At 39.6% G+C, this 23998-nt stretch overlaps 1 protein-coding gene across 4 annotated transcripts in view; it reads left to right on the plus strand.

The window, feature by feature from the left end:
- The first annotated feature begins 19306 nt into the window (after nt 1–19306).
- The window catches only part of HEATR5A (HEAT repeat containing 5A), a 56323-nt gene continuing 51631 nt past the window's right edge, over nt 19307–23998 (plus strand). For all 4 annotated transcript variants that reach the window (XM_086461943.1, XM_086461944.1, XM_086461945.1 and 1 more), the window contains exons 1-2: nt 19307–19432; nt 20470–20681. In XM_086461943.1, the coding sequence (XP_086318069.1) occupies nt 19307–19432; nt 20470–20681 (338 nt within the window). The remainder of the gene's footprint in view (nt 19433–20469; nt 20682–23998) is intronic.

Consider the following 23998-nt stretch of genomic DNA (forward strand, 5'->3'; position numbering starts at 1 on the left):
AGCTTTTATTTTTTTTTTTTTCCTGGCTCCAGAAAGATCTTTGGCAGCCTGGCAATTCATTCTCTGTATTTCAAGAACTCTGAAAGTTCTGAGAGGGGCGAGCTTGAAAATGTATAGTGAAAAACAGACTTCAGACCAACCTCTGTCTTGTACTGATCTCTCATATGAAACACATACAAACATACGCATATTTCAGTGATTGTTGGGACAAGACAGAACTCTGGAGTTTCTGTGAAAAGGTGGCATCTTTGTGTATTATCTGCCTGTGTCTGGTTTATTTGTGTATCCCTCTTGGAATACTGATTTCTGCCATCTTCTGTTCCAACGATTGGCAGCTTGTTGAATGCTGTGCCCTTTGTACTGCTTTATTTATATCTACTATTGATTCACAATCCATTTACTGAAAGAAGCCATTTCTGACTAACATGATGGACCATACTGATGAAAAAATTGATTAAAATTGTTTTTTTCAAAGCCAAATGCTCATTCCTTTCTGCCATGAATATATGCTTTAAAAAGATGACCTGACACTGCTTTAAATAGTTTCTGTTCTATGACTAGAAAAGCTCAAATTATTATCTTCTTCTATACTTGGAGAATATCTGTTGGAAAATTCTTAATATTCCCCACTTCCTTGAAATAAACTATAAAATCGGGAGTCATCATTATGCTATTCTAGTGTGGCCTCCAATTCAGCTATCACACAGTAATTGTTACATCGGGTTTTTGCAACCTTGTTTGCAGGGTACACACCCAGTGTGTCTGAGCCGAGTGTGCATGGACTATGAACTGCTCATAAAACTAATGAGCTCAGGTGCAATAGCTTGTTTTCTAGTCAGCAGTGTTCCTGCTTCCTTCCCATGCCCTTTGTGAAAATATTTACCTCTGCTGCTACATGCAGTATGAAACATACAAATATTAATCCAGAAGATTATAAGAGAATAAGCAGCGTGTAGCCCAGTAACACTAGTAACAATGCTGCAGCTGTGTTGCTATTGCTAGTGCTATTTGCCCTGAGTTTACAAGACCTCAGGACAGAGGATTAGCACATGTGCTTTGCTGAACTTCCTCTGATATTCTTGGAGCTTTGATTTTACTTGATTTAGCTGTAAGAACGATTTTTCTAATGACAGGAGACTATGGCTAATTTGTTTTACTTTTGCTTTGTATGTGGCATACGTACATATATGTGGCATAACCACAGTTTTTATGTAGATATTAATAAGAAGTAGTTATTCTGTGTAGAACGATATATTTATGACTCTAACATAATGCTACAGTGTAGAGAAATGAAGGCCAGTTAGAACAGCAGCAACCTTGAGAAGTGAAGACACCAGCTGCAGTATAGAGGAGTAGAGGCATGGGACAGTAAGAGAAGGGGCACAGGGCTGGCACTGGAGACCCCAAGGCTATAAACAACTTGCCAGTGATCAAAGACATGCAGACCTGGAGACGGACAAAACTAGCCTTAGGGGTGAAAAAGAGAAGAAAGAACAGGTACCTAAGATAAATAAACCACAAAACATATAGCTGCAGTCCAGTGAAGAAAAAGCAAGGTGTAAAACTTTATTAGAACACATGTAAAAGTAGCCCCAGGTGAGAGCTATTTCCAAAAGAGGAAAAAGGAGAGAAAGAAGAAACCGTAAACGCCACCACCATACTCCTGCTGGCACAGGACTCTGGATGGTGGTGATCCACTGTGCTCCCCGCACCAGATGAAGGCCACAGGGAGGTGCAAGGGTAAGCACGACATCAGGAGAAGGGGTAGGTACCAGACATGCATGCATAACCTTTTTAAATGTAGTAGTATTATTATTGAGATTTTCTATACAATATTTACTTTTATTTCCTTTCTTTTTCTGCAATAATTAGACCTGGACTCGTAATATTTCTTTAATTGGACTGCTAAGGTTGCCATTATGCTACTAATAAATGTGTGACTTTAGGCATAGGGTGGGTTTCCTTTTGCCCATAACAAGATTTTGCCCGTACCCGCTCCTGCAGACAGTTGCTTCCCCAGGCTGAAATGGCACCCACTTGATGGGTTGCTGGATATGAGCCAGCCTTTGTGACGTTTTTCACAGGTCCTTTAATACAGCTGTGATGTCTCATCTCGTTTACCACAAAAGCTGCACAAAACTTACTTTCTTCCCTGTGACTCAATGCAACCACTGCTCCTCAGCCCCTCCTTGAGAACAAAGTTCTATCAGTCGGAGGCATCTACTTGGATTTAAAAGTATGATCTGGTGAACCTCGATCTCACCTCTAGGATAAAACCAGCTTCTTTGGAGAAGGAATTATGACTCTCTTGAGCTTCCATTATTCTCTGCTTTTAATCTCTAATAGTCTCTACTTTGGTCTCCTTCAAACACATTATGTTTCTGTTCTGAAGCTGGAATGGCAGTATCCCACAGAGGGCTAGAGTGGTCTCCAGAAATCCACAGGCATTACCTGAGGTCTGCCACCAAACTGCGACGTGACTGGCTTAGTTTCTTAACTTCTTTGAGTCTCAATTCTCATCTAATAAATGGGTATTCAGGTTTTTTCAATGTGGCACTACTTAAGACTATACATTGAGCAAAACAAGGACTATCACAATGTTTAGTGTATGGCAGAGCACAGTGAAGCTGGACTCTGAGAGATCCACCAGCTGCTTTATATTGGAAATCGGAGTCACAATTGCTGGATGAGAACAGAAACAAATAGAGCTGCCTCCTTGATCTCTTTCTTGGGAAAACAGCACCCAAAATTTGTGACACTCTCTTAAGAATTTAGTGAATTTGGTATCTCCTAATCCTTCTTATTTTCTTGAAGTTCCTTGAAAGCAACTCAAAATTTGGGAATCCCTACAAGATTCTGCTACCAGAAGTGCTGTGCAACTACAGTTGAAATGGTATATGTGGACAAGAGAAAGAACCAGCAGTTAGAACAGCCTGAATAGTATGAATGTATTGCACATTCCCTATTTAAACCAATGCTGTCCGCGAGTTCAGTTACTGCCAGTGTGTGGCTTTGGGCAAAGCAATTTTCTGCTCCACTTTTTCCATCTGTGAGACAAAGAAAGAGTGAAAACGGAGGGAAAGGAGGTTTAAAACCACTGCTTTTTTTTCTCTCTTACTAAAGGCAAAAAATCACCTCTGTTCCTCTTTCTGCGTTGGAAGGCAGTACGCTCTTGCCTCGCTTCACCTTTGCTGGAGCTACAGGAGTTTGCCTTGCAGTACCTCCTACTTTAGCCTCTGCCTCACAAATGTGACTTGAGGTAATGTCCACAGAGCACTTTGAGTACCTCAGTGAATGGTGTGGTATCGCTACAAATAACACCCCATTCTTATTTCTAAAATAAGAATGACCCAGACAGCATGGAAAAGGAAATAAATGGTATTTCTGTCATGCTGGTCCAGTTCATATAGAATATTTATGTTTATGTATCTTGTTACTCTGAATTTAAGATTGCTTTGTATTCACTTTAATTGTATTTGCTTGTGTAAGTGCAGCCATATATGGCCTATTATGTCAGTATGTATTAAAAATGTGCAAGTAAGGAGCTTAAGGCTATTTAGATGTGCTTTGTTAGAAAAGAGATTGCAATGAAGGTTTTTGGATTAACAATGAAAGCAAAAGGTTCTTGGGAGGCCTTAATATTCAGTTGACAATCCATCTCTAGATCTCATTAATGTGCAGCTAATTCTTGTCAGAATACTTTATCCAGGATTCTTCAGGTATTTAATTTAAAAAAAAAAAAAATATTCATTTTTACCACTGAAGATTAGTCATTGATCATTTATTCACACTTTGAACTGTTTGAGATGTATGTGTTGTGGTTTTGATAGGACTCATTTCCCTTTCTTATTTCCCACTTCCATTTTGGTAGCTGTATCTAACATTATCTAGGCCTGCATAATACTTTTCTTTACATTTTAGGATTAAAAATAACAGCAGGACTGTGTAATTGCTTGGCAGGAATTCAGGCCTTGTATTTTGTGATAGAACAAAAAGCAACTGTGTTGGGAATAAAAAGAAGTCTAGTAGTATTTAAGCATGAAATAAACCCATATATTATTTTCAATATTCAATGTGTGAAAAAAGAAAGATTCATACTGAAGGCTTTGCAAAAGCTAGAGCAGACCAAACTCCACTGGATTTTGTGTTCCTCCAGAAAGTAGATGCTCCAGGGAGGTGGGTGTTTCACCTTTGGGATTAGAAACGCTTACATAGTTACTGTCTCAACCGAGGGAGCACTGATGGACAGCCGTGGATCGGAAGGGCAGCAGTTCTAGAAATGAGCATGTTAGAATGTTTATAGGCAGATTAATAACCTCACTCAAATTAAAGCCAAATGGAAATTGCCTGTTGCTGATGGTGTAACTGTTCATAGAATCAGACCTTAATGGTCTGACTCTGTACTTAAATGGCTATATCAACTGTATAGCATAATTGCAAAAAGAAAGTAAAACTAAATGTTTAATCTTAAAATTAATCTAAAGACATTCCTTCTTACTGATTTTAAAATAGAATGGAATTTGGTTTTGTTTGCTATGTAATTATTTGGTGATGTTTCCTTCACTTTAAATCAGGCCCCTGTCCTGTGATTCTTACTCATGCGTAGACAGTCCCACTGAATTCAAAGGGCTACATTCTTTTCTCTTCCTCTACAGTCACTGAGGATTATAAAGCTGTAAGAAAGAAAATATTTAGCTCAGAGGCATATGTGACTGTATAGATATTCTACTATGACTGGAATTTGTATGGCAGAACTGATTCATGCTCTAAATCAGTCAACCCACTGTACCAAAATAGACTAAGTAATGAGAAGACTAATCAGTAGGTCTGTGCATTGCGATTATTTGCCAGTAGCTTATTTTATGAAGTAATTTTCTATTGAAGCTCAGTCAGAACTAATGGGAAAGGGGAAATTGAATTAATACATGGTGAATACATTTAATTGTCCTATTTTTGTCTGGTTTAGAACAGAATACTGTAAACTTGCATGACAGTATTTTTTATTTCAGATCGAAAAGAGGAACGATAAAAATGGCATGCGTAACTGCTGAAGTAGATGCTAATTTGAATCGGTGCATGGTTAATACTCTGTTGACCAATTTAGTGAAAAAATCATATTAAAAAATCAAAGCTAGCTATAAATCTGATAAACAGAGACTCTTACCCTCATGTAAGCACTGCTGGCACAGAGCAACCCTAAAGCTGATATACCTGGAGATGAAAGGAGTGTCCTGCATCAGCATCCCTCGTTATTCCAGCTGATTCATATCAGTTTAGCATTACACAGCATTAGAGCTGATATCACGTATATCGGGGCCTGGGCAAGATCATTCTTGGGGAAAACAAAGCAAGACCGTACTTCTTAATGAGAGATTTTGTCTTGCCCTGTGCTTACATAACATTTGCCACTATGAGACACTAATCTTGAGTGCGTCTCTGCCTGCTACCACAACAGAGTGACTAATGTGCATAGCAATGATAATAACAGCAATAATCTGCTAAAAGTTACTCTAGATTTGGTTTTGATAATTTGTTTCTGAGCTAAACATGATCAATCTTTCACAAATATTACCAGGTCTGTCTGTTACCTCAGGACTGTCAGATAGAGCAGCCTTTGTTTTTCTGGAGTTCATTATGGAAAACGTCACAGCACCCACAGTCTTTGAAAATAAATTGTTCAGTTGACCTTTCTCACAAGTTGCATGGCAGATCGCTTTATGCTGAGCAGCAGCAACTCATCTTCTGAGTAAAATGACATTAACTGAGCAAATAACTCTTTCCTGGGGGTGTATGTTATTTTCGATACCTGGGGTTAACACCTTTACACAAGTAGGAGCTTGTAGATTTCTGTGAAGTATACTATGGAAATAGTTTCCTGCTTCAGGTCAGAGGCATTTATGTATTCTTCATTACCACATCCATTGGCAGAATTTCTTTCTAAAAGGTCATTTCATCAATGCTCGTGTTTCTTTATCACAGGCGATTTAGTAAAAATGAAACCAGTGCCCATATATGGTAATGCAGCCTGGTGCTCTTGGCGACTATAGCAAAATGTGGTCAGGCAGTTCCGCATGCACTCTGCGAAATGTTCCTCAGTGGTATCGTCTACATGACTGAACACAGATGTTCACAGAGGATCACACTGTATGTAAACTTTACGTGTTGAACCTATTCGGAGATGAATTTACAAGCTTATGTAAGGGTTAGACACAATTTTGGCTGCTACATTTATGCATCCCAGGCATTATTTCCTCCCCACAATGGTTTGCACCACTTCAAAGATGGCCCTAGATAACCCAGTCTGTGGAGAAGAATCTTCATTTTCCACTTAGAGGTTTAACTGATGTCACCCTGTGGGAATAAGAAGACAAAAGATCATCTTTAATATTCGTTGTCTAGTCAAAACCAGTCTTTAATTCCAGACGGCATTATGTCTTGACCAACTCTGTAGCAGGCGGTAAGGTAGCAGAATTAGAACAGCATCTCAATCCCACCAAGCTAACTTGTCGCCAGAAGAAACCACACCTGATGTCTGTGTTCCAGTTTGCCCTGCTAGGTAGCTGGTAGGATGCAAAAACAATCCAGACATGGCTGGGCATCAGCTACAAAACAAGAAGAAGATTATTATTTGTTTAAGCTAAAAAATGGTTGAGATGTGTATTTTCCCCTTATTAAGACAGAACATAAACTCTGATGACAGAATTCGGAAAAGAAAATGCCCCTGACAGAAACTTTCTCATGACCAGTGAGTTTGCTTATGAAAATTTCCGAGGACAGAGGAAAACTCTTTCAGTTGGAGCCCCTACGCAGTAGAAAAAACACAGGTGAAAATCCCAGCAAAGCCCGTGTCTGACCTCATCAGTAAGGCACAGAGTGACTCGGTGACCTGGGATCGGTTTGGGTTCAAAACCGACACTGGGGAAACCCAAGTGTGACAACTTTTGTAAACGCTGCGTTTGACAAACGGTTCAGGGCAGAGATGGGAGGTCTCTGGCACTGTACCGGTGTGGTGCCAGGGGCCCTCTCCGAGGAGTGCCTGTGGGGCGGAGCGAAAACCAGAAGTCGTGACAGACTGATCAGAACCAGCTACAAATCTTCACAGTGCCAACTGAGCTACCTGAAAGAAAATAAATAAATCCCCAGGAGGGTTTTGTTGTTGCTGTTTTCGGTGGGACGGCGCTGGCTCCTGGCCATGCCCCCCTCACGCTGCCGCAGCGAGCGGGAGCAGCGCGGTGCTCGTTCCCCGCCACGGACCAACCCCCGGGGCAGTGGCTCCTTCCCTTCCGCACCTCGGCACCTTCCCGCGGCGTTGCGGCCGCCGCCCCGGGGCTCCCCGCTCCCCTGGGCCGCTCCCGCCCTCCGGAGCGCCGGGGCCCGCGCCGGGTACCGCGGGCGCTCGATGGCTCGGGGCCCGATTGCACAGCCCTGAGCAACGGCGGCGCCCGCCTCCCTCCCCGCCCTCTCCCGCCGGCGGGCGGGAGCGGCGGCGGCCCGGGCGCAGGCCCCCGCCGCCCCCCCGCGCCGGAGGAGGGCGGGCGGACGGAGCCGAACCCCGCAGCGCCGTCGCCGCCGCCCCGCAGAGCGGCGCGGGAGCGTTGCGGCGGACCGGGCCGAGCCGATCCGGGCCGAGCCGAGCCGGCCAGGTACCGCGGGCGGGAGGGGAGGGGCGGAGGGCGCCGGTCCTGCCTCCCGCAGCCGCCGGGGCAGGCGGGGAGCGGGCGCCTGAGGGGGTGAGGCAGGGGGCTCGGGGAGCCCCGGCGGCCGCCTGGGCGAGGGCGCGAAGGCCCGGAGGGGGCCACGGAGCAGCCGGGCGGGGATGACCCTAAACCAGAGGGGTGCCAGCCCCCCCGCCGGGCGGGAGAGGATGCCCGGGCTCGGCGCGGGGTGAGGAGTTGCGTGAAGGCGGACAGAAGGGCCGAGGGGAGCCGGGGAGGTGGCTGAGGGGCTGGGGCTGCCCGAGGCCTGCGCCTGGAAAGTGCTCGATCACCCCGGGGCTGTCTGGGTGGGTGGGTGAGTCAGGCGAGCCGGCTCTGGAGCCGGCGGCCGGGCGGCTCCAGCGCTCCCTCAGCCCGTCCTGTCTCGTCCCGTCCCCCGGCGTGGCGGGGCAGGTCTTCCCCCCGTGGGGGGAGCGGAGAAAGGTCTTCTTGGCGGGGGAGGCAAACCGGCCACACGCACCGTGCCGTCCGAGCGTCGCGCCGCCGGGGTGTCACGGGGAGGGGCGGGAGGGCGGCCGTGCCCTCGGGTTTGGGGTGAGTGGAAATGGGCTGCGGGGTAGGCGAGGGTGGGTGTTTGCCTGGCACGGGTCGACACAGATCCTGAGACTGCGGGGACGGGTTTGGCATTTGCTTACAGCGAGGCTGCATGGTTTTAGGGTCTGTTTCTATATTTTCTTGTAAATCTTGGTAATTAAGGATATTTTGGGGGAAGGGTAGCAGTATTGGACATTCTGGTATGCAGAAATGTTATTGCAGGCTTTTGCAGTCTGAATTCCTGCCTGTCCAGATAGGACAACGAGCAAGTCTACACTGTATAACTGGTGAAAACTTTGCACAGGGATGTAAAACCTGTAAAGTTGCATTAGTGTTGACATTTCGGAATGAGGGAAAGAGTAATAGAAGTCGTAAGTTCATTTAAAGTAAGAGTAAAATTTATTGAGATATGAGTGGAAGGATGATAAGAGAGGAGGAGGGCAGATAACGTGAGTTCAGCTTTGTGCTTCTTTAAATGAAATTTGATATATTTTTTTAAGTTAGAATTCATTATTTGCAATGTTTCTGTAAGTCTGGATTTTGATTTAGTAAGATTCAGTGTTTATAGTTGTGGCCATGAATTGTACTAGACTTTTATTTTTGTCTCACATGCCGGAAATATTTTCCCTGTCTTCAGAAACAGTCAAGCTATATTGTGTGTTTTGGTGTTTTGCTACACTATATGCAATATTCTCAACTCATGTGTGAAATAGCAATTGATATCCAGAAGACAGATTACTTCTACTTGTATGCTGAATGGAGTTCGGGTTTCTTTTCCTTTTCCTGATGGTTTGACACAATGAAAAGGAGGTGGGGGGAGGGAGGAAGCCGGTTTAATGTTACACTAAGTCTGGCAATGTATGAAAATTGTGCTTGATTCTTGAACAGGGGATTGTTTTATTGTCAGTAAAATATCTGAGTTACTGACTAGTTCATGACATTGTATCCCAACATGTCCAAAACTTTGTTAATCAATTGAGGATGATCTTCTGTTTTAAAATTCAGAACAATTTAGAATGACAATTTAGAAACACTTTCTCACAAAAACATTTTCAGATCGTGGAATATTTGTTCAGTTTTTACCATTTTTACTGTTTTTAAGGAAGCACAACCTTAAGAAAGACATGAAGTGTGTCTACATCTATACTTCAAACCAAAAAAGCGTAAAATCTCTATGCAGTTACATATTTTGAGCTGTTTTGGAGTTTTCTTTGGGGAACAGCCTTTTAAAATAGCTAGAGAATCAACCATGGGAGTGAGGTATGCCAGTGATTTATGCCCAGATAGTGATCTCTGATCTGCCAAACAAGTCTCCTGCAGAGTCTGCACCTGTGAGGGCTTCTGCTGCTGCTAAATTTACCATGTTAGTGTGTTTCAGTGCAGCTGAAGTCTAGTCATAGTACTAGTTAAGCTAATACTATGATAGCTATAATGATTTTCAGGAAAAATAAGTATACTTTTCCAGGATTTCAGGATATATTCAGCAAAAATTTCCTGTGGCTTAATTTAATGTTAAACTAGACTGGATTCAGCATGTACCTTAACAGAAAATTGGTAGCTAAAATCAACCTGCACTTTGAATTATCCGTATGCATATATATCACCTACTGTAAGTCAATTTAACATTTTAACAGAGAGTTTAATTCTTCAAAAACCCTATCATTGTGGCAATAAAGACCCTGTCGGTATACTCAGTTTGATGTATTTTGTCTATATTAGATAAACAATATTGTCTGCAACATTGTCAGGAATAAAGCTATGTTCAGACATATGTTGAAATTACTGTTAGGATTTAGGTGGATGCTATATTTCTGTGATTTTTATGCACTTGCCTTGCTATCGCACCAGCTTGCAAACCTGCAAAGAAATAAAACCAAAGTATTCTATGCATTTTTTTCAAGCTGAAGCTGGTTACTGCTTTTTGAAGTTTAGTTAGTCAAATTTTGGGTAAAAAAAAAAATATTTTTTTTAAACTCACTTTGTGAGAATCAGACTTCCAGATGAGATCCTGTTTTTCTGTTAGAAGCATTGGTTAATTGTTTGTATGCAGTTTGCCAGGTTACCTATAAATAAAATAATGTTCTGAGGTCCCTGTAATTGAGCCAAGTTTATCTTTTGATTGAAACTTTCAGAAATGAACCTAACTACTATTCAGAGTTATGGGTGCCAGTGGGGACACAGTGTGCCAGTAGCACTTGATGTGGAGCTCAGGAAATGGCTGGTTTATATTTCTCAATAACTAAATGTAGCTGTTTCTTGGTTTCCTGGAATAGTTCTTCTTGTTTGGAGATAAAGATTAAAGTGATAAGAAACATGAAAGCAAAATATATGTACTTTTTAATATGATGAATGAATCTCTTCCAAAATCGGAGTTTTTAAAAATGTCTTGAATATTTTACGTTGCTAAAAAGCTATTGCATTTCCAGGCACATTTTTTTTTTTTTTTCAGAGTATTTCTTCTCTAGTTATGTCAAGCCTTGTCCTCAAAACTTCACAGAAGTCATTCTGCATTCCTCAAAGACTTTGTCTCATCATTTCTTTCACACTTCAGCAAATGTATATTGTGTTGTAGTTCTTATCAATGTCACCATTATGTATGAGGGTTGTGGGTGGTCACATTCTTTGTGTGAATATTTTTAAAACCAGTAAGCCCAGAACAAGGAATTCTGATAGATTTCACTTAGATCTTTGTTGCCTTTAAGCTTTGTTGGTTTTTCAGATACAGGGTGATTCTTCTGAAACTTGGAAATCAGTAACGTTTGATAAGCATTTTTCTAGGAAAACCAGTCGTTTGGAACTGTTCCTGTGGGAGTAAACAAGTACTTTGTGTGAACATCATTGTTCACAAAACATCAAAATACAGCCCTTTTCTTTTGCAACACAGATGAAAGTAGCTGAGAAACTAATAAGAATGCTGTTTAGGCTGCGTGATATTTGTTCTTTAGCACAGCATGAAATACTATGTGAACACAGGGAGGCTTCCATGGAAAGTGCAATATATGAAGATGCACTTGGATTACATCTTTAACAAGTACCTGTGTAAATGCTACCAAATGTTCAATAATAGAATAGATAACATGTTTTTCCTGGGGCAAATTGCTTCATCCAGAACACTGTTAAGTGGAGAGCCTGGAAGAAAGGGGTCTTGTTTCAACATCTCTGATTTCAGAATCGTGTTTCTGAGCTGGATAATTGCATACAAAAATATAACGTAAGTGGAAGTTGTCCTAGTCTGAAACCTTCAGCAGTAATTAGGGGAAATGGATGGTTGTGTAATAATGTTATTTTTTGTTACTCTTAGTCAAACAGATTCTTCATTGCTTTTTGCTGTTTGGGATAAGCATATGATGCAAGTGTGTACATATTTTTGTTTAAAAAGGAAGATAGCTTGATTTGTGGGTGGAACTGAATCCCTTCATAACACAGAATATGCAATAAAACACATGAGTACTCAACTCTGAGATATACTATCTGGTGAGTTTTTCACATGCTAGTGCTCTTAAAACCTGATTACAGTTCTGCTTGATTTAAAAGTCTTAAAATTCTAGATGATCTCTTCTGTGGCCTGATATTCTTTTTCCACATGCTCTGGGTTGTGGTCTTGTGATGGCTTTCTCTTGTGGCTTGTTCTTGCAAACTGCTGTCAAACATCACTGTTAATCCCATCTTTTCCATGCTTGGCTTCAAGTTTCCCCACTGCTGACCAATATAACATAACACTGCAAAATACCTGGCATTCTTATGGCAGTATATTAATTTTGGATGAAAAGCAATGAAGTCTATTTGATGCCAAGGAGTAATTTGGTCCAAACTGATGAGACTGATCACTGATAAATTCAAGCATTGAAAAACTGGGCTCTGGTTTCATAACCTCTTCATAGTCCTCCTCAGCAAGGACTATGTTTAATCAATTCAACATACCAATGCTTCTGCTAAAGACACAGTCATCAGGGGAGTTAACTTACTCTTTCTTCCCCCCCCCACCTTAGTGTCCTGGTGCTGAAATGCCCTAAATTTGCTTGTATGTTTTCTTTGAAACTACATGCAAGAAAGCAGTGAAAGGGCACCTGAAATTCTCAGATTTTTTTTAGTTGAATGAGAGACCAAGAGTGATTAGCACTGTTGAACATAAAGTGTGTACAGAGGGGCCAGTGTTATGTTGGGACCAACAGTTAACCTGGCATTGCTTCATGGGGCTCTGCGGAGGGAAAAATTTAAGGCTTCTGTGTATAGAGAAAGGGCACAAATTGGCTGAATGCTGAGGATCCTGCCAAAGGATATTGGAGTACTGATGTACTTACGCTGACACTTTTATTTAGCTTTCCCTTCTCTTACTGAATATTTTGAGGCAGACTTTGCTTCTGTGTGTTAGTTGGTAATAGTTTGTAGAACTCAATCAGTAAACAGAGGCTGCCCTGTCTTTCGGGTAATAATAAATACCTTTCTCCAGCTGTTGAATATTCCCACTTCAATATGTTTCCAGTGTCTAAACTCCAAGCTCATCTGAGCTGGAATTTTAGTTCTTTTTTATTTCTTATCAAATTGTTAAGATTTGATCAGTGTAGTTTATTTAAATTAGATTATTTCTATGTGTGCTATAAATTCTAGCTACATTACAGCTGAAGGTAACACAATCCTTCGTTCCCTGGGCAATCAGGTGTCCTGTTTGAAGTTGCCAGGACTTTGATCCTGCGCTTTTTGCCTTCTCCAGACCTCCGTGCCTCCTTAAGTTTGCCTACTAGCATAAATGATACACCGTAACTACTGGGTTTTGGTCTGTGGTTCATTCATTAGTAGCCGAATTTGGCTGGTGCTTTAAGGTGGTTTCTCAGCCCAGCTGGCAAAAAGAGCATCATACTCAGTTTCTCTTGTCACAAGTAAGCCCGAGGGAGCTGGGCAGGAGTTTTGTCTGTGTTTGGGAGACACTCTAAACAGGTATGTGCAAGGGCTTAACATAGGCTTGAGCATTGATCGTCTTACTGTGCTGTCAGCTCAGATGCATGGGTAACGATCATCCCATTAAACTTTTAAAACAGTGCTGCAGGAGTAACATTGATCTGAACTGTTAATGACTAGAACTAAATGTGTCAGGCTGGAAGGCTTTCTCTTAAATGTGTTGGTTCACTTGTTAGATGATAATCATGCTTTCTGAGGAAAAAAACCATGAATTTTAAGTCAGTTAAAATACTGCTGTGATGTAGTGAAGCAGAACTCAAAAATGCTTCAGCTCTGTTTTTCAGCAGGGTGGTGGTTATGGCATTGATTGTGTGGTCAGCTCAATGGCAGCTGTTATGAAAACACTAGTAATTATCACTGGTCATTTTTCAATCTTACTCATTACTATTACTGTTACTAGTACTCATTTTTTACTATTACTCATTACTGGCGATAAGTGACAGTGATCACTTCTTAGAAGAATAATGTCTTTTTTACTTCTCTTCCAGACTAGTCTTTGGTACAAAATTGAATCCACAGGTTTATTATCTTTATGCTTTATATCTGATTTAATGCAGAATTATTTTAATACTTGTGATATTAGAAAACTATAAATAATCATTATTAAGATAAGTTAAACAGCACTTTATTTTTTTTTCACTACATAGGAGATGTAAAGGACCTATAGCCTCATCTAGGTTGTATACTAGATCCTCATCTGAGTGTCATGCTCAGAGAGCTGAGATTGATTTGGTTTCTGTTTGAGCAGCACTTGTTCCTGGCAGAGAGACAAACTGCTGAACAATGAGAGATCAAATGTGAGAAATCTTAAAAGAAAATAAATTTGTAAGTACATACTTGATCTGTGTGGTAGTTTCCATTACTTGTGCTGATCTTCCTTGAAATAATGAGTCATAATTTAAAGGCTCATTTTTTTTAGTTAGAGATCAGTTAGGAGTCTGCTTTATTGCAGATTGCTTAATGCTTTCTCTTTTTTTCTTTTTTCTTTTTTCTTTTTTTTTTAATGCAGAGACAAAATATGCCATGGGGTGGAAGAAGGGAGAAAAGTAAATTCATTAATTGCTCATCACTTTTCATTTGTTGTGTATTAATTTTTGTCTTAGACTTCCATGTGAAAGAAGTACAACAGCCTGCGGACTGCTTCCCTCAGCTTTTAAAGCCTGACATGACCTATCTCGGAACAAACTTGATACATGTAATAGATCTATTTGTTTTTTTGGCTCTGTTATAACTTTGTCATGGGTGATCTGTTGGTTCTTGTATTTTAAAGCCAGTTGCTAAAGGCAGCTATTCAGATCAGTCTTACCCTGGTTCAGTAACCTTTTTTTTTTTTGAAGAAGAGGAATACAAGTCTGTTTTTGCTCTTTGTGGTTTGTCAGGAACTTTAGAAACTCAATTGCTGTTGCCTTTTAGTGCTTGATTCACCCTATATTCCTTTCAATTTACAGGACAGCATTGCGTCTAGTGCTTGTTCTAAGAGCTTTTCTGAGCACTTTTCTGATCAGTCTTGAACAATCCTGCTTGCCAAATTGGCAGTCGGCAAATGAAAAATTTTTCATTAGTAATAAGTAGGAACAGCTTCTGCCTTCTCCAATAAATCTTTGTGACAGTTTTGTAGCGTAGTATGTATGTAAAATAGACTTACCTCATAGGAAAAAAGAGGTATTTATGATTGATCTGTTCTTGTAGCACTGATGGGAAAGTAAATCTTGTAATTACTTCAGTTATCTAAAGACAAAACCAAAAGGATAGTGCATCATGCTGGCTAGAAAATTAAGATTGATCAGCCACGTATGCCTTTTAATTTTTATCAGTGGTATAGTATGTGTTTCATTCAAAGGAGGACAGGGACCTGCCCAAGCAGGTCCAGAGAAGGGCCACAAAGATGATCAGGGGCTGGAGCACCTCCCCTGTGAGGACAGGCTGAGAGAGTTGGGGTTGTTCAGCCTGGAGAAGAGAAGGCTCCGGGGAGACCTTCTAGCGGCCTTCCAGTGCTTAAAGGGAGCCTGCAGGAAAGGTGGGGAGGGACTCTTGATCAGGAAGGGTAGTGATAGCATGAGGGGTAATGGTTTCAAACTGAAAGAGGGGAGATTTGGTTTAGATATTAGGAAGAAATTCTTGACTGTGAGGCTGGTGAGGCACTGGAACAGGTTGCCCAGCAAAGCTGTGGCTGCCCCCTCCCTGGCAGTGTTCAAGGCCAGGCTGGATGGGGCTCTGAGCAACCTGGTCTAGTGGAAGGTGTCCCTGCCTATGCCAGGGGGAGTGGAGCTAGATAATCTTTAAGGTCCCTTCCAACCCAAACCATTCTATGATTCTGTGATTTATTTTTCCAGATTTCTTCTTCAGGTTGGGAAGGATCAAAATAATAACACCAGGGCAAATGGACAATCAACTAACTTTTTAAACATGGGTTTCATGTAAATATAGATGCATCTTTACATGCTTAGGTTGCACTTGCATCGATTTACTAGTGTGTAATGATCAAGAAACTGTAATACCCACAACGTCTGGCATTACATTCAGTCTTTCATCGTGCTTGCCTAGCCCATCGCATGGCTATGCCATGCCTCTAATTAGAGCAGAGGTGCACCCATGTCTGGACAGTATGTGTTCAGGTTTGATGTTTCCTTCTGCACTTACAAATTGCCTAGTAACATCTTGTGTACATAACGAGGACATATTTAATATTAATCAAACGCAGCTTGTGTTCTGTTTTGCACAGCCTTGTAAGCACTGTGCCTTTTGTGTTGTTCTCCAGCCTGACCGCAAAACCAGTATGCTGCAATAAAAACTTGACTCCCTGCATTCTTGCATTTCTTCTCACAAGTTGTATGCCTGTGCTCTTTTTTTATTATTATTTTTGAAGCTTCATAAGTATCCCTGGTGTCCAGGCTTATAGCTCATTAAAAGAGATTCTCAGTAAGTGTTTGGGATAAGCTTTCTGAATAGGGTGGAGAGTATAGTGCTTTGTATGTAGCTTCGTGGAACCAAGGTTTGCTTGTTGACCAGCACTGGAAAGATCAGGTCTGTGATTTTTTTTTTTTTTTTTTTTTTTTTTTTTTGCTGCGTGGCCAGTTCTCATCTCAAAACAAAATCTTGCATGGTAAACAATCAACCTCTGTAATTCGGAACTGATAGTTTCCCTTTGAGAAATGCTAGCATTTCTAGCTATGTTAGCAGGTGTACCTTACAAAGATCAGCAACTACACCATAACATTTTTCTTTTTTAATTTAGACTAAAAAACCATCTAGATGATTTTTGTAAATGTGTGCTTATACAGTAGAAGTGTCTCATGTAGAAACGAGTTACAATAATAACTTCAGATGGGGTTGCTTAGAGCTTTGTCCAGTTGAGTCTTAGAAACCCCTGAGCATGAAGGTTCTGCAGCCTCCCAGCACCTGTCCCAGTGGCTGCTAATCCTTACAGTGAAAATCTTTTTTCTTCTATCAAGTTGGAACCTTCTTTGTTTTAATTTCTACTACTCCCTCCCATACACCTCAGTAAAGAACCTGGTAATCTCCCTTGGTGAAGGCTGCTGTTAGGTCCCCCTTGAGCCTTCTCTTCATGAGGCAGAAAGAAGTTTACTTTGAAATCTGCCTGTAGTTTCAATTTGGTTTTAACATCAGTCTTTTAAAGACTAATTGAAAAGGAATTACTTTTAAAATAGCGTGCAACCTGTCCTGCCAGACTAAGTTCAAGTTGAATGAGGTTTAAAAGGAAATATTTTTGCCCATTGGTTCTACTATTAAAACTGTGTCTGGGAACTAGGAAAATGGATTGATAATCCTTGTGTCTTGTATCCATAGTATTGTACATGAATTTTTCAGAACAGTTGAGTCACCTTTGCCAGCTCTGCTGGTTGTTGATTTTGACATGCAAGCTATGTTTATGGCTTAATGACAAGGATATGATCATTTATCATAGCATTCCAGGCTAATGTAACAAACATTTTTCACCTATGCTTTTTTTAGATGTATTGAAGTAATGTAGGTTTTATGAAGGCACTGGAATCATCTTTCTAGAAAATAATTACGGTATTATGCTGTTTGAGCTTACTTTTTTAGTTTAGAATTGAAGTGGAGTTAACAAAACAGAAATAAGAGAGGCAGTTTCCGTAGTGAAATGAACTAGATTGTGTGGTGAATATGATGGGTCTGCCCAATTTAAATGTAACATAGGAAGAGCTAATAATATTTGTGGAACTCTAGTCTAGTGTCTTTTCAGGGGAGCTATTACTTAATATAAATTGTCAGTATTGCAAGACTTGGAAATTCTTGTTTTCTGTAGAACAGACACTTGTATATCATGTGCTTTCCTAAAGTTGGTCTTTGTGTTAATTCTTTTTCTAGACAATCGAGTTCTTGACATCCTTTATACAAGAACCTGGAGCAGCAGAGAGATAGTTTTTATAATGAGGAAAAATCTGCTAGGTAAGTTAAGTGCCAATGTTTGGCAATAATCTGTGATCTTTTCAGTTGAGGACAACAACTATGCAATCCTCAGTTTGGTATGTAAGTTGAATCAGTTGCTGTGGTAGTAGGTGATTTAGAGATGGATGATGTTGGGACAGGCCTCGAGTGAGGAAAAATGGAATGTTTGTGACCTGTACATGTGATTTCCATGCTAAGCAGTGATGAAACTCTACTCAAATATTCAGTGAAACATGTAATCCTACTTTTTTTTGTATGTTGCAAAAAATTTGAGGATAGAGTTATGTTTTGTGAGTATTCTAGGAGTGAGATAACTGTAAATTGTGAATGTCTGTGTACCTAAGCAGATAAAAATATATGTAGGTATAATGAGCTGTGTATATTTAACTCTGCTTGTTGTTATATAGTGTGGTGCCTTGTCAAGCGGCCTGGTATTTCAGGTAGATTTGAAGTGACAGTTCATTATAGTGAATTAGAGGTGAATAATTTCCTTTGTGTGTATATTTTACATAAAAAGTGTGGAAAGCAGTAAAGGTAACTTTCTGCTGTGCATTTGATGACAGTCCAAGTACTAAATTATTTACCATTGCTTTGTGTTGCCCATTTACAGTTTGATGGATCATTTTACACTGTAATATTGTTATTGTATAGAAAAAAATGTGTTCAGCAGTCTCAATGACTTCTGGAAAAGATAATTTGTCTGGGAGTTTAACATATGGTTGACATTTTACCATAATCTCCTTGACTGTTTTTGTTCGTGAGGCCTACAGGATATTGTATTTTGTAGTTTGAGACTATATGGCATTTAAATAGTGGAGGAGAAAAAAAAGTAAGTTATCATTAGAAGTATTTTTCATCTGATTTGCTTCTAGTTATACTTACTGACTATGTGCAAATTCCCCAAATAGTCCAATAGACATAGGTAAATAACTTCATATGAACTTTGAGGTTTTGAAACATTCTTTTTTTCAGGTCTGGGTTTGTTGTTGTTTGGGTTGGGTTTTTTTTTTTTTGGAAAAGAGACATCATTAGAGGTTTGTTCACAATGAAGCTCTGTTTTCTTTGTCTTGCTTGGCATTAAGAATACATAAAGTGTTTGACTAATATGTTAGCATTTGTATTTGTGGATAGTATTAACACAAATATAAATTAGGTTTGTTAGGTGTAGGTTACTGCTATTGCTGCACTTAGTTCTAGATAGGAAGAGTCATTATGCTTGGGGCTGGTTGGTCATTACTTTCAGGTGTATGTGTGATCAGGTACTAAAAAAGCTCACTTCATGCAAAGCAAGGTGAAGAAAAAATAGTAGTCCAATGAGAGCCCCTCTGATTATATTTTGAAGTATCTTTAATTGGCATATTACATCAATACCATTTTCTCATTTCCAAAACCAGTATTACTAAAGCCACCTAAATAAAACTACTGTATTTTTTTTTTAATTTAAAGTTTTCCTTTGAAACTTTAGTTTTAATAAGCCAAGTATGAATATAACATGATTGCTGACTCTCTAGTAATTTTTTTTCTTTTTCTGTTTAGGTGTTCAAACTTCTGATTCAGTCATCAGATATTAATGAGGAAAAAAACCTTACTGATTAACACTGTTCTGGTAGTTTGTCAGGGATTTTTTATTCCATGGTGTTTGAGGAGAGATTTGAGGAAAATTTCAAGGAATGGAGTTAGCTCACAGTTTATTACTTAATGAAGACACGTATAACCAGCTTGGTGAATTTCAAAAAGCAGAGTTCATTTTTGAATGGTTACAGTTTTTGGAAAAACTTTTACCAGTGACTAGCAGGGTAAGTATAATGAGACTTGAGAAGAAAAGCACGTTGTAAAGCTATTTCTCTCTGTCTTTTTTGTTTAAAAACAAAGAGCAATATTCAGTTTAATTTGCTTCATATCTTTTATGTACACACAATGAAAGTATGTTCAGTGTTATCAGCAGCTTTCTAAATGTTAAAAGTTTTTGGTCACAGCTCTTCAAGTGACAGAGCCACTTGTCCAAGGAAAGGAATTTCTAATTTTTTATTTTTTTTAAACTCAAGATTATTACTGCAAGATTTTTGCAGTTCCATAATGAAGAATGGCAGCATGCTTCCACCTAGCATGGCACGATTATTTGGTAGTTCTCTGGCAATCAAGAACGTAACATCTTTGGTTTTGTTTTTGGTGGTGTTTGTTTTTTTTTTTAATTTTCCTAATCAAATGATAAAATACCTGTTTCCAGCCAACTGTGAAATTGTTTGTTTTACTGTTTTATGTATGTTAAGTAGGATGTGTAGATATGTAACAGTACACCAACCTAGATAATGCTGTTCAAGGGGTTTTATTTGTGTTAAGATATGTAAATGAAATGCAATGCCAGGCGCTTTATTATCTTTTTTAAAGAGGATTTAAAAAAAATTCAGATACGACTAAAATAGATTATTGTTTTAAGGGAAGTTCTTTTCATTATGCTCAACTTCTTGAAACTCTGCTCAAGTTCTTCTTTACTACTTAAATTACTATAGTTTTGCTTTGTTTTAAAACAGGCATATAAAAAGGAAGAAAAGGCAATTTTGTTTTAGCAAGATGTAACTATACAAATGTCATAGGGAAAATACGCTTGAAATGTGACTAGAAAGAATTATGTTCTGAAAAATGTGTGTGGTTTTTTTAAGAAGAATAAAGTAGTCACATATTTGAGGTGGCTTTTCTTTAAGTAGGAAGGTGCAATAAGATGTTTGTTTTTAATTAAGAATGTCAGATTATCAGAATGGTAATAATTAGCATTAATTATCTTTAACTTTTAAATTTAACTGAAATTTAACTGGTTACTGATTTTTATTTCCAGGCTGATATAAGGGAAAACCAGAAGAAACTGGTTGAGCAACTGACTTCTTTATTAAACAATTCACCAGGACCTCCTACCAGACGGCTTGTTGCCAAGAATTTAGCTGTACTTTATAGCGCTGGAGACACTTTTTCAGTTTACCAAACAATTGACAAATGCAATGAACTCATTCGGAGTAAAGATGATTCACCAAGTTATCTGCCTACAAAACTGTAAGTATTTTTTTTAACCCCAAACTTCAGATCCAGAAATAAGAAGAGATGGATTTATATGGTGAGAGGTTAATGTAGGAGAGGGTATGCTCCCTCATTTCTGCCTGTTGTCTGGTAGAGCTTTGTCCCGTATGACACACAGAATTTGGGACCCTCCCTGAATAGTATTGTTGTGGGTGTATCCAGCTGTAAATAGTAATTTTTTGTTTGGTATTAAGTCTCTAAATTTTTTAGACTTGAGTATTAAAAAGAGAAGCTGAATTAGTTTGAAACCTGAAAGCAAATTCAAATTGCTTCCTTCCCTCTAGGTATTGTAACGATTCTGTTTTAATCTTTTAATATATGCTGCCTTCCGAGCAGAATTATGAGTGGTGAAGTACTTGTGTAGCGTTTTATATATTCCTTTCTTTGTCTTTACTGGAAAGTTGTGAGTAAGAAGTTGAGCTGCATGTTGAGGGAAAAGAAAAATTTGGCTCAGTACTTTACAACATAAATGCCCTTGAAAGTTTAAAAAGATAAAAATATATTTTTCTTCCTTACTTAGAGGTTTTTGTTATGATTCACAGAAATATAACATAAAATCAGTCACGTTCAAATGCTTTAAAATCACATAACTTTTGAGGCATTTAGTGTAGAGGCAATTTGGTGGCTGATGGGAGTCAGTGTAGGTTGCGTATGTTAGAACAAAATTTGACATACCTATCTAGATAGTATTTCCTAGACCCACTGGAAAGAAATGCCTTGTGTGATTTGAAGGCTAAGCTAAATTTGTTACTCTCATTCAGAACTATGATGACCATAATGGAGTAAACTGAGGCCGGTTTTTGGTTTTGTGCAGCGAGGGGACAAAACCAGCTTCCAGTACATATTGCCGTATTGAATAAATCATGCTTTATGGCAAGCCAAACAAACACTGCTTGTTACAAAAAAAAGGTGAAGAAAACTTTTTATAAGTAACTTATTTAACATTAGTAAAAGAAAAAAAAGATTAACCTGACATGATGCATACGTAATAAAACAAAGAATGTGGTAGTATTAGGTATTGTATGTGTGCATCATGAGCCAAAAGGGTGGAAGATAGTTGGTGATCTCTAGCCAGACAATCTGGCCAGAGAGAATAGCATCAATGGATTACAGAATTATGAGGGGACAGGTGTTTGAAAACCAAGGAGAAGGTAATAATAGCGCTGAGAAGACCAGTAAAACAGTCAAGTACAACTCCAGGTGCAAAATACAGTTATTGAGTACATTTATTAATCCAACTGGGAAGCTGCATATAGTTAGTTAGAAACATCTGAAATGTGTGTAACTAAATGCCTAAAGCCTAGCCAAGAGAACAGAGAAATGTGAACTGTTATTGCAGGATGTGAAACTGAATCTTAAGGTGCAGGAATATTATGAATAACCTTCATTCCTGAAACAATGCACATCTTGCACTATAGTGAAGAAAATGAAAGATAAAGGTAGAGGTAGTAAAACATCATTGTGCATTAATGATACAGTATACAAAGCAGAGCAGAACCTGTCTTCTTCCTTTGCTTCACGTGCTAATCCTGATTCTGACAACCCAAGGGAAGTTTCCTGAAAATAGAGTTTTGCAAGGAGTTGGTTGTATTTTCCAATACTGTAATGTTTTTTGTTGTTTGTTTCCCTCTTGTTCCAATTGACCTGTTGTGCAGTCTTTTGAGTTAAAAATAAGTTTGCTGTGAAGGGTCTTAGTCCTGTCAAGTAGATTACTGCCATACTACTGTCTTCTCAACAGTGAGATGCATTAACATTGTAGATGAGTTGTAGTATGGAACAGAGCTCTATGGGTCTTCCTTGCTTCGGCTGCAAGATACCACACTGGAGGAAGTGGGATGGTGTCGGCATAGCAAGGAGGGATAATGGAGTCCATTGGCGGGAAGGCAGAAATGGCAAAGATGGACAGAAATGGTAGATATCCAGAGTGAGAAGGCAGAAAAATATGGTTTACTTCAAAAAAGGTTTGGAAAAGAGATTTCTTGCAGTACTGACGCTGAGACAACAGGCTATAGAAAAGTAATTGGAACTGCAGAACTCTTTATTGAGTAAAATCTTTCATCTTGGGCTGCAAGTATATGGAATACTTGGTGTTCAGTGAAGAAAGACTGCTTTTTTTCTTTTTTCTTTTTTTTTTTTTAAATCTTGATTAAAGTGTTGTCTTTGTTTGCCACCTGTCCTTATTTAGCACACGTGCCCATGTTGTCTGGTAGCAACACTTCACCACCATTGTTCACAATATGTCGATTCACCTGGAAACTCCTTTAAATACAGTTTTTGATGAATTGTTCTCTTATCTCATAAATTACCATTTTTCTTCTTTCATATAGGTGGAAGATGGAAATGTTTTAGGCAAGCATTTTAAACAGAACCTTAATTAGGTGCTCATGTCCTACTAAAATTGAGTGTGACGTGACTGCTGTATCAGATCAGATAAACAGGTCATGTAGTGTGAATACAGCCTATTACTTTACTTTAGATTACGAAGTTTTTAGAATGTCTGCTAGGGCTGTTTTTAAACCATAAACATTTTGAAAGCATTTGGCTGGTGAGCAAACTTCCATAGCTGATCTCACTGCTATTTTACCATGTGTTTAAATATCTTAGTTCTGCATTTTTGTTGGTACCTCTCCAAGTGCAATTGTTAAGGCAAAATTTGATAGAAAACAGCTTAAAAGTATCTTATATAGAGAGTCGTATATCAAAATGGAGGTGTGCTTGCAGGGAGGAAAAAAAACACAGGCAGAGGGGCTTTTCCCTGCAAAACTTGTATAAATTTACAGGCTTCCTTGGAAACTTCTGGCTGTTGCTCCTGATTTGACAGATAAAATGACTCAATAGTTAATACAGTTTGAACTTAGTGAAGCACTGGTGAGGCCGCACCTCGAACACTGTGTGCAGTTTTAGGCCCCTCACTATAAGAAAGACATTGAGGTGCTGGAGCGTGTCCAGAGAAGGGCAACGAAGCTGGTGAAGGGTCTAGAGAACAGGTCCTATAAGAAGCGACTGAGGGAACTGGAGTTGTTTAGTCTGCAGAAGAGGAGGCTGAGGGGAGACCTTATCGCTCTCTACAGCTACCTGAAAGGGGATTGCAGTGAGGTGGGGGTCGGTCTCCGCTCCCAAGTAACCAGAGATAGGACAAGAGGAAATGGCCTCAAGTTGCGCCAGGGGAGGTTTACATTGGATATTAGGGAAAATTTCTTTACTGAAAGAGAAGTCATATGTTCGAGCAGGCTGCCCAGGGAAGTGGTGGAGTCACCATCCCTGGAGGTGTTCAAAAAAACATGTTGATGTAG

This window comes from Leptosomus discolor, chromosome 3 (assembly GCF_034619465.1).
Source record: "Leptosomus discolor isolate bLepDis1 chromosome 3, bLepDis1.hap2, whole genome shotgun sequence".
Taxonomy (NCBI): domain Eukaryota; kingdom Metazoa; phylum Chordata; class Aves; order Leptosomiformes; family Leptosomidae; genus Leptosomus; species Leptosomus discolor.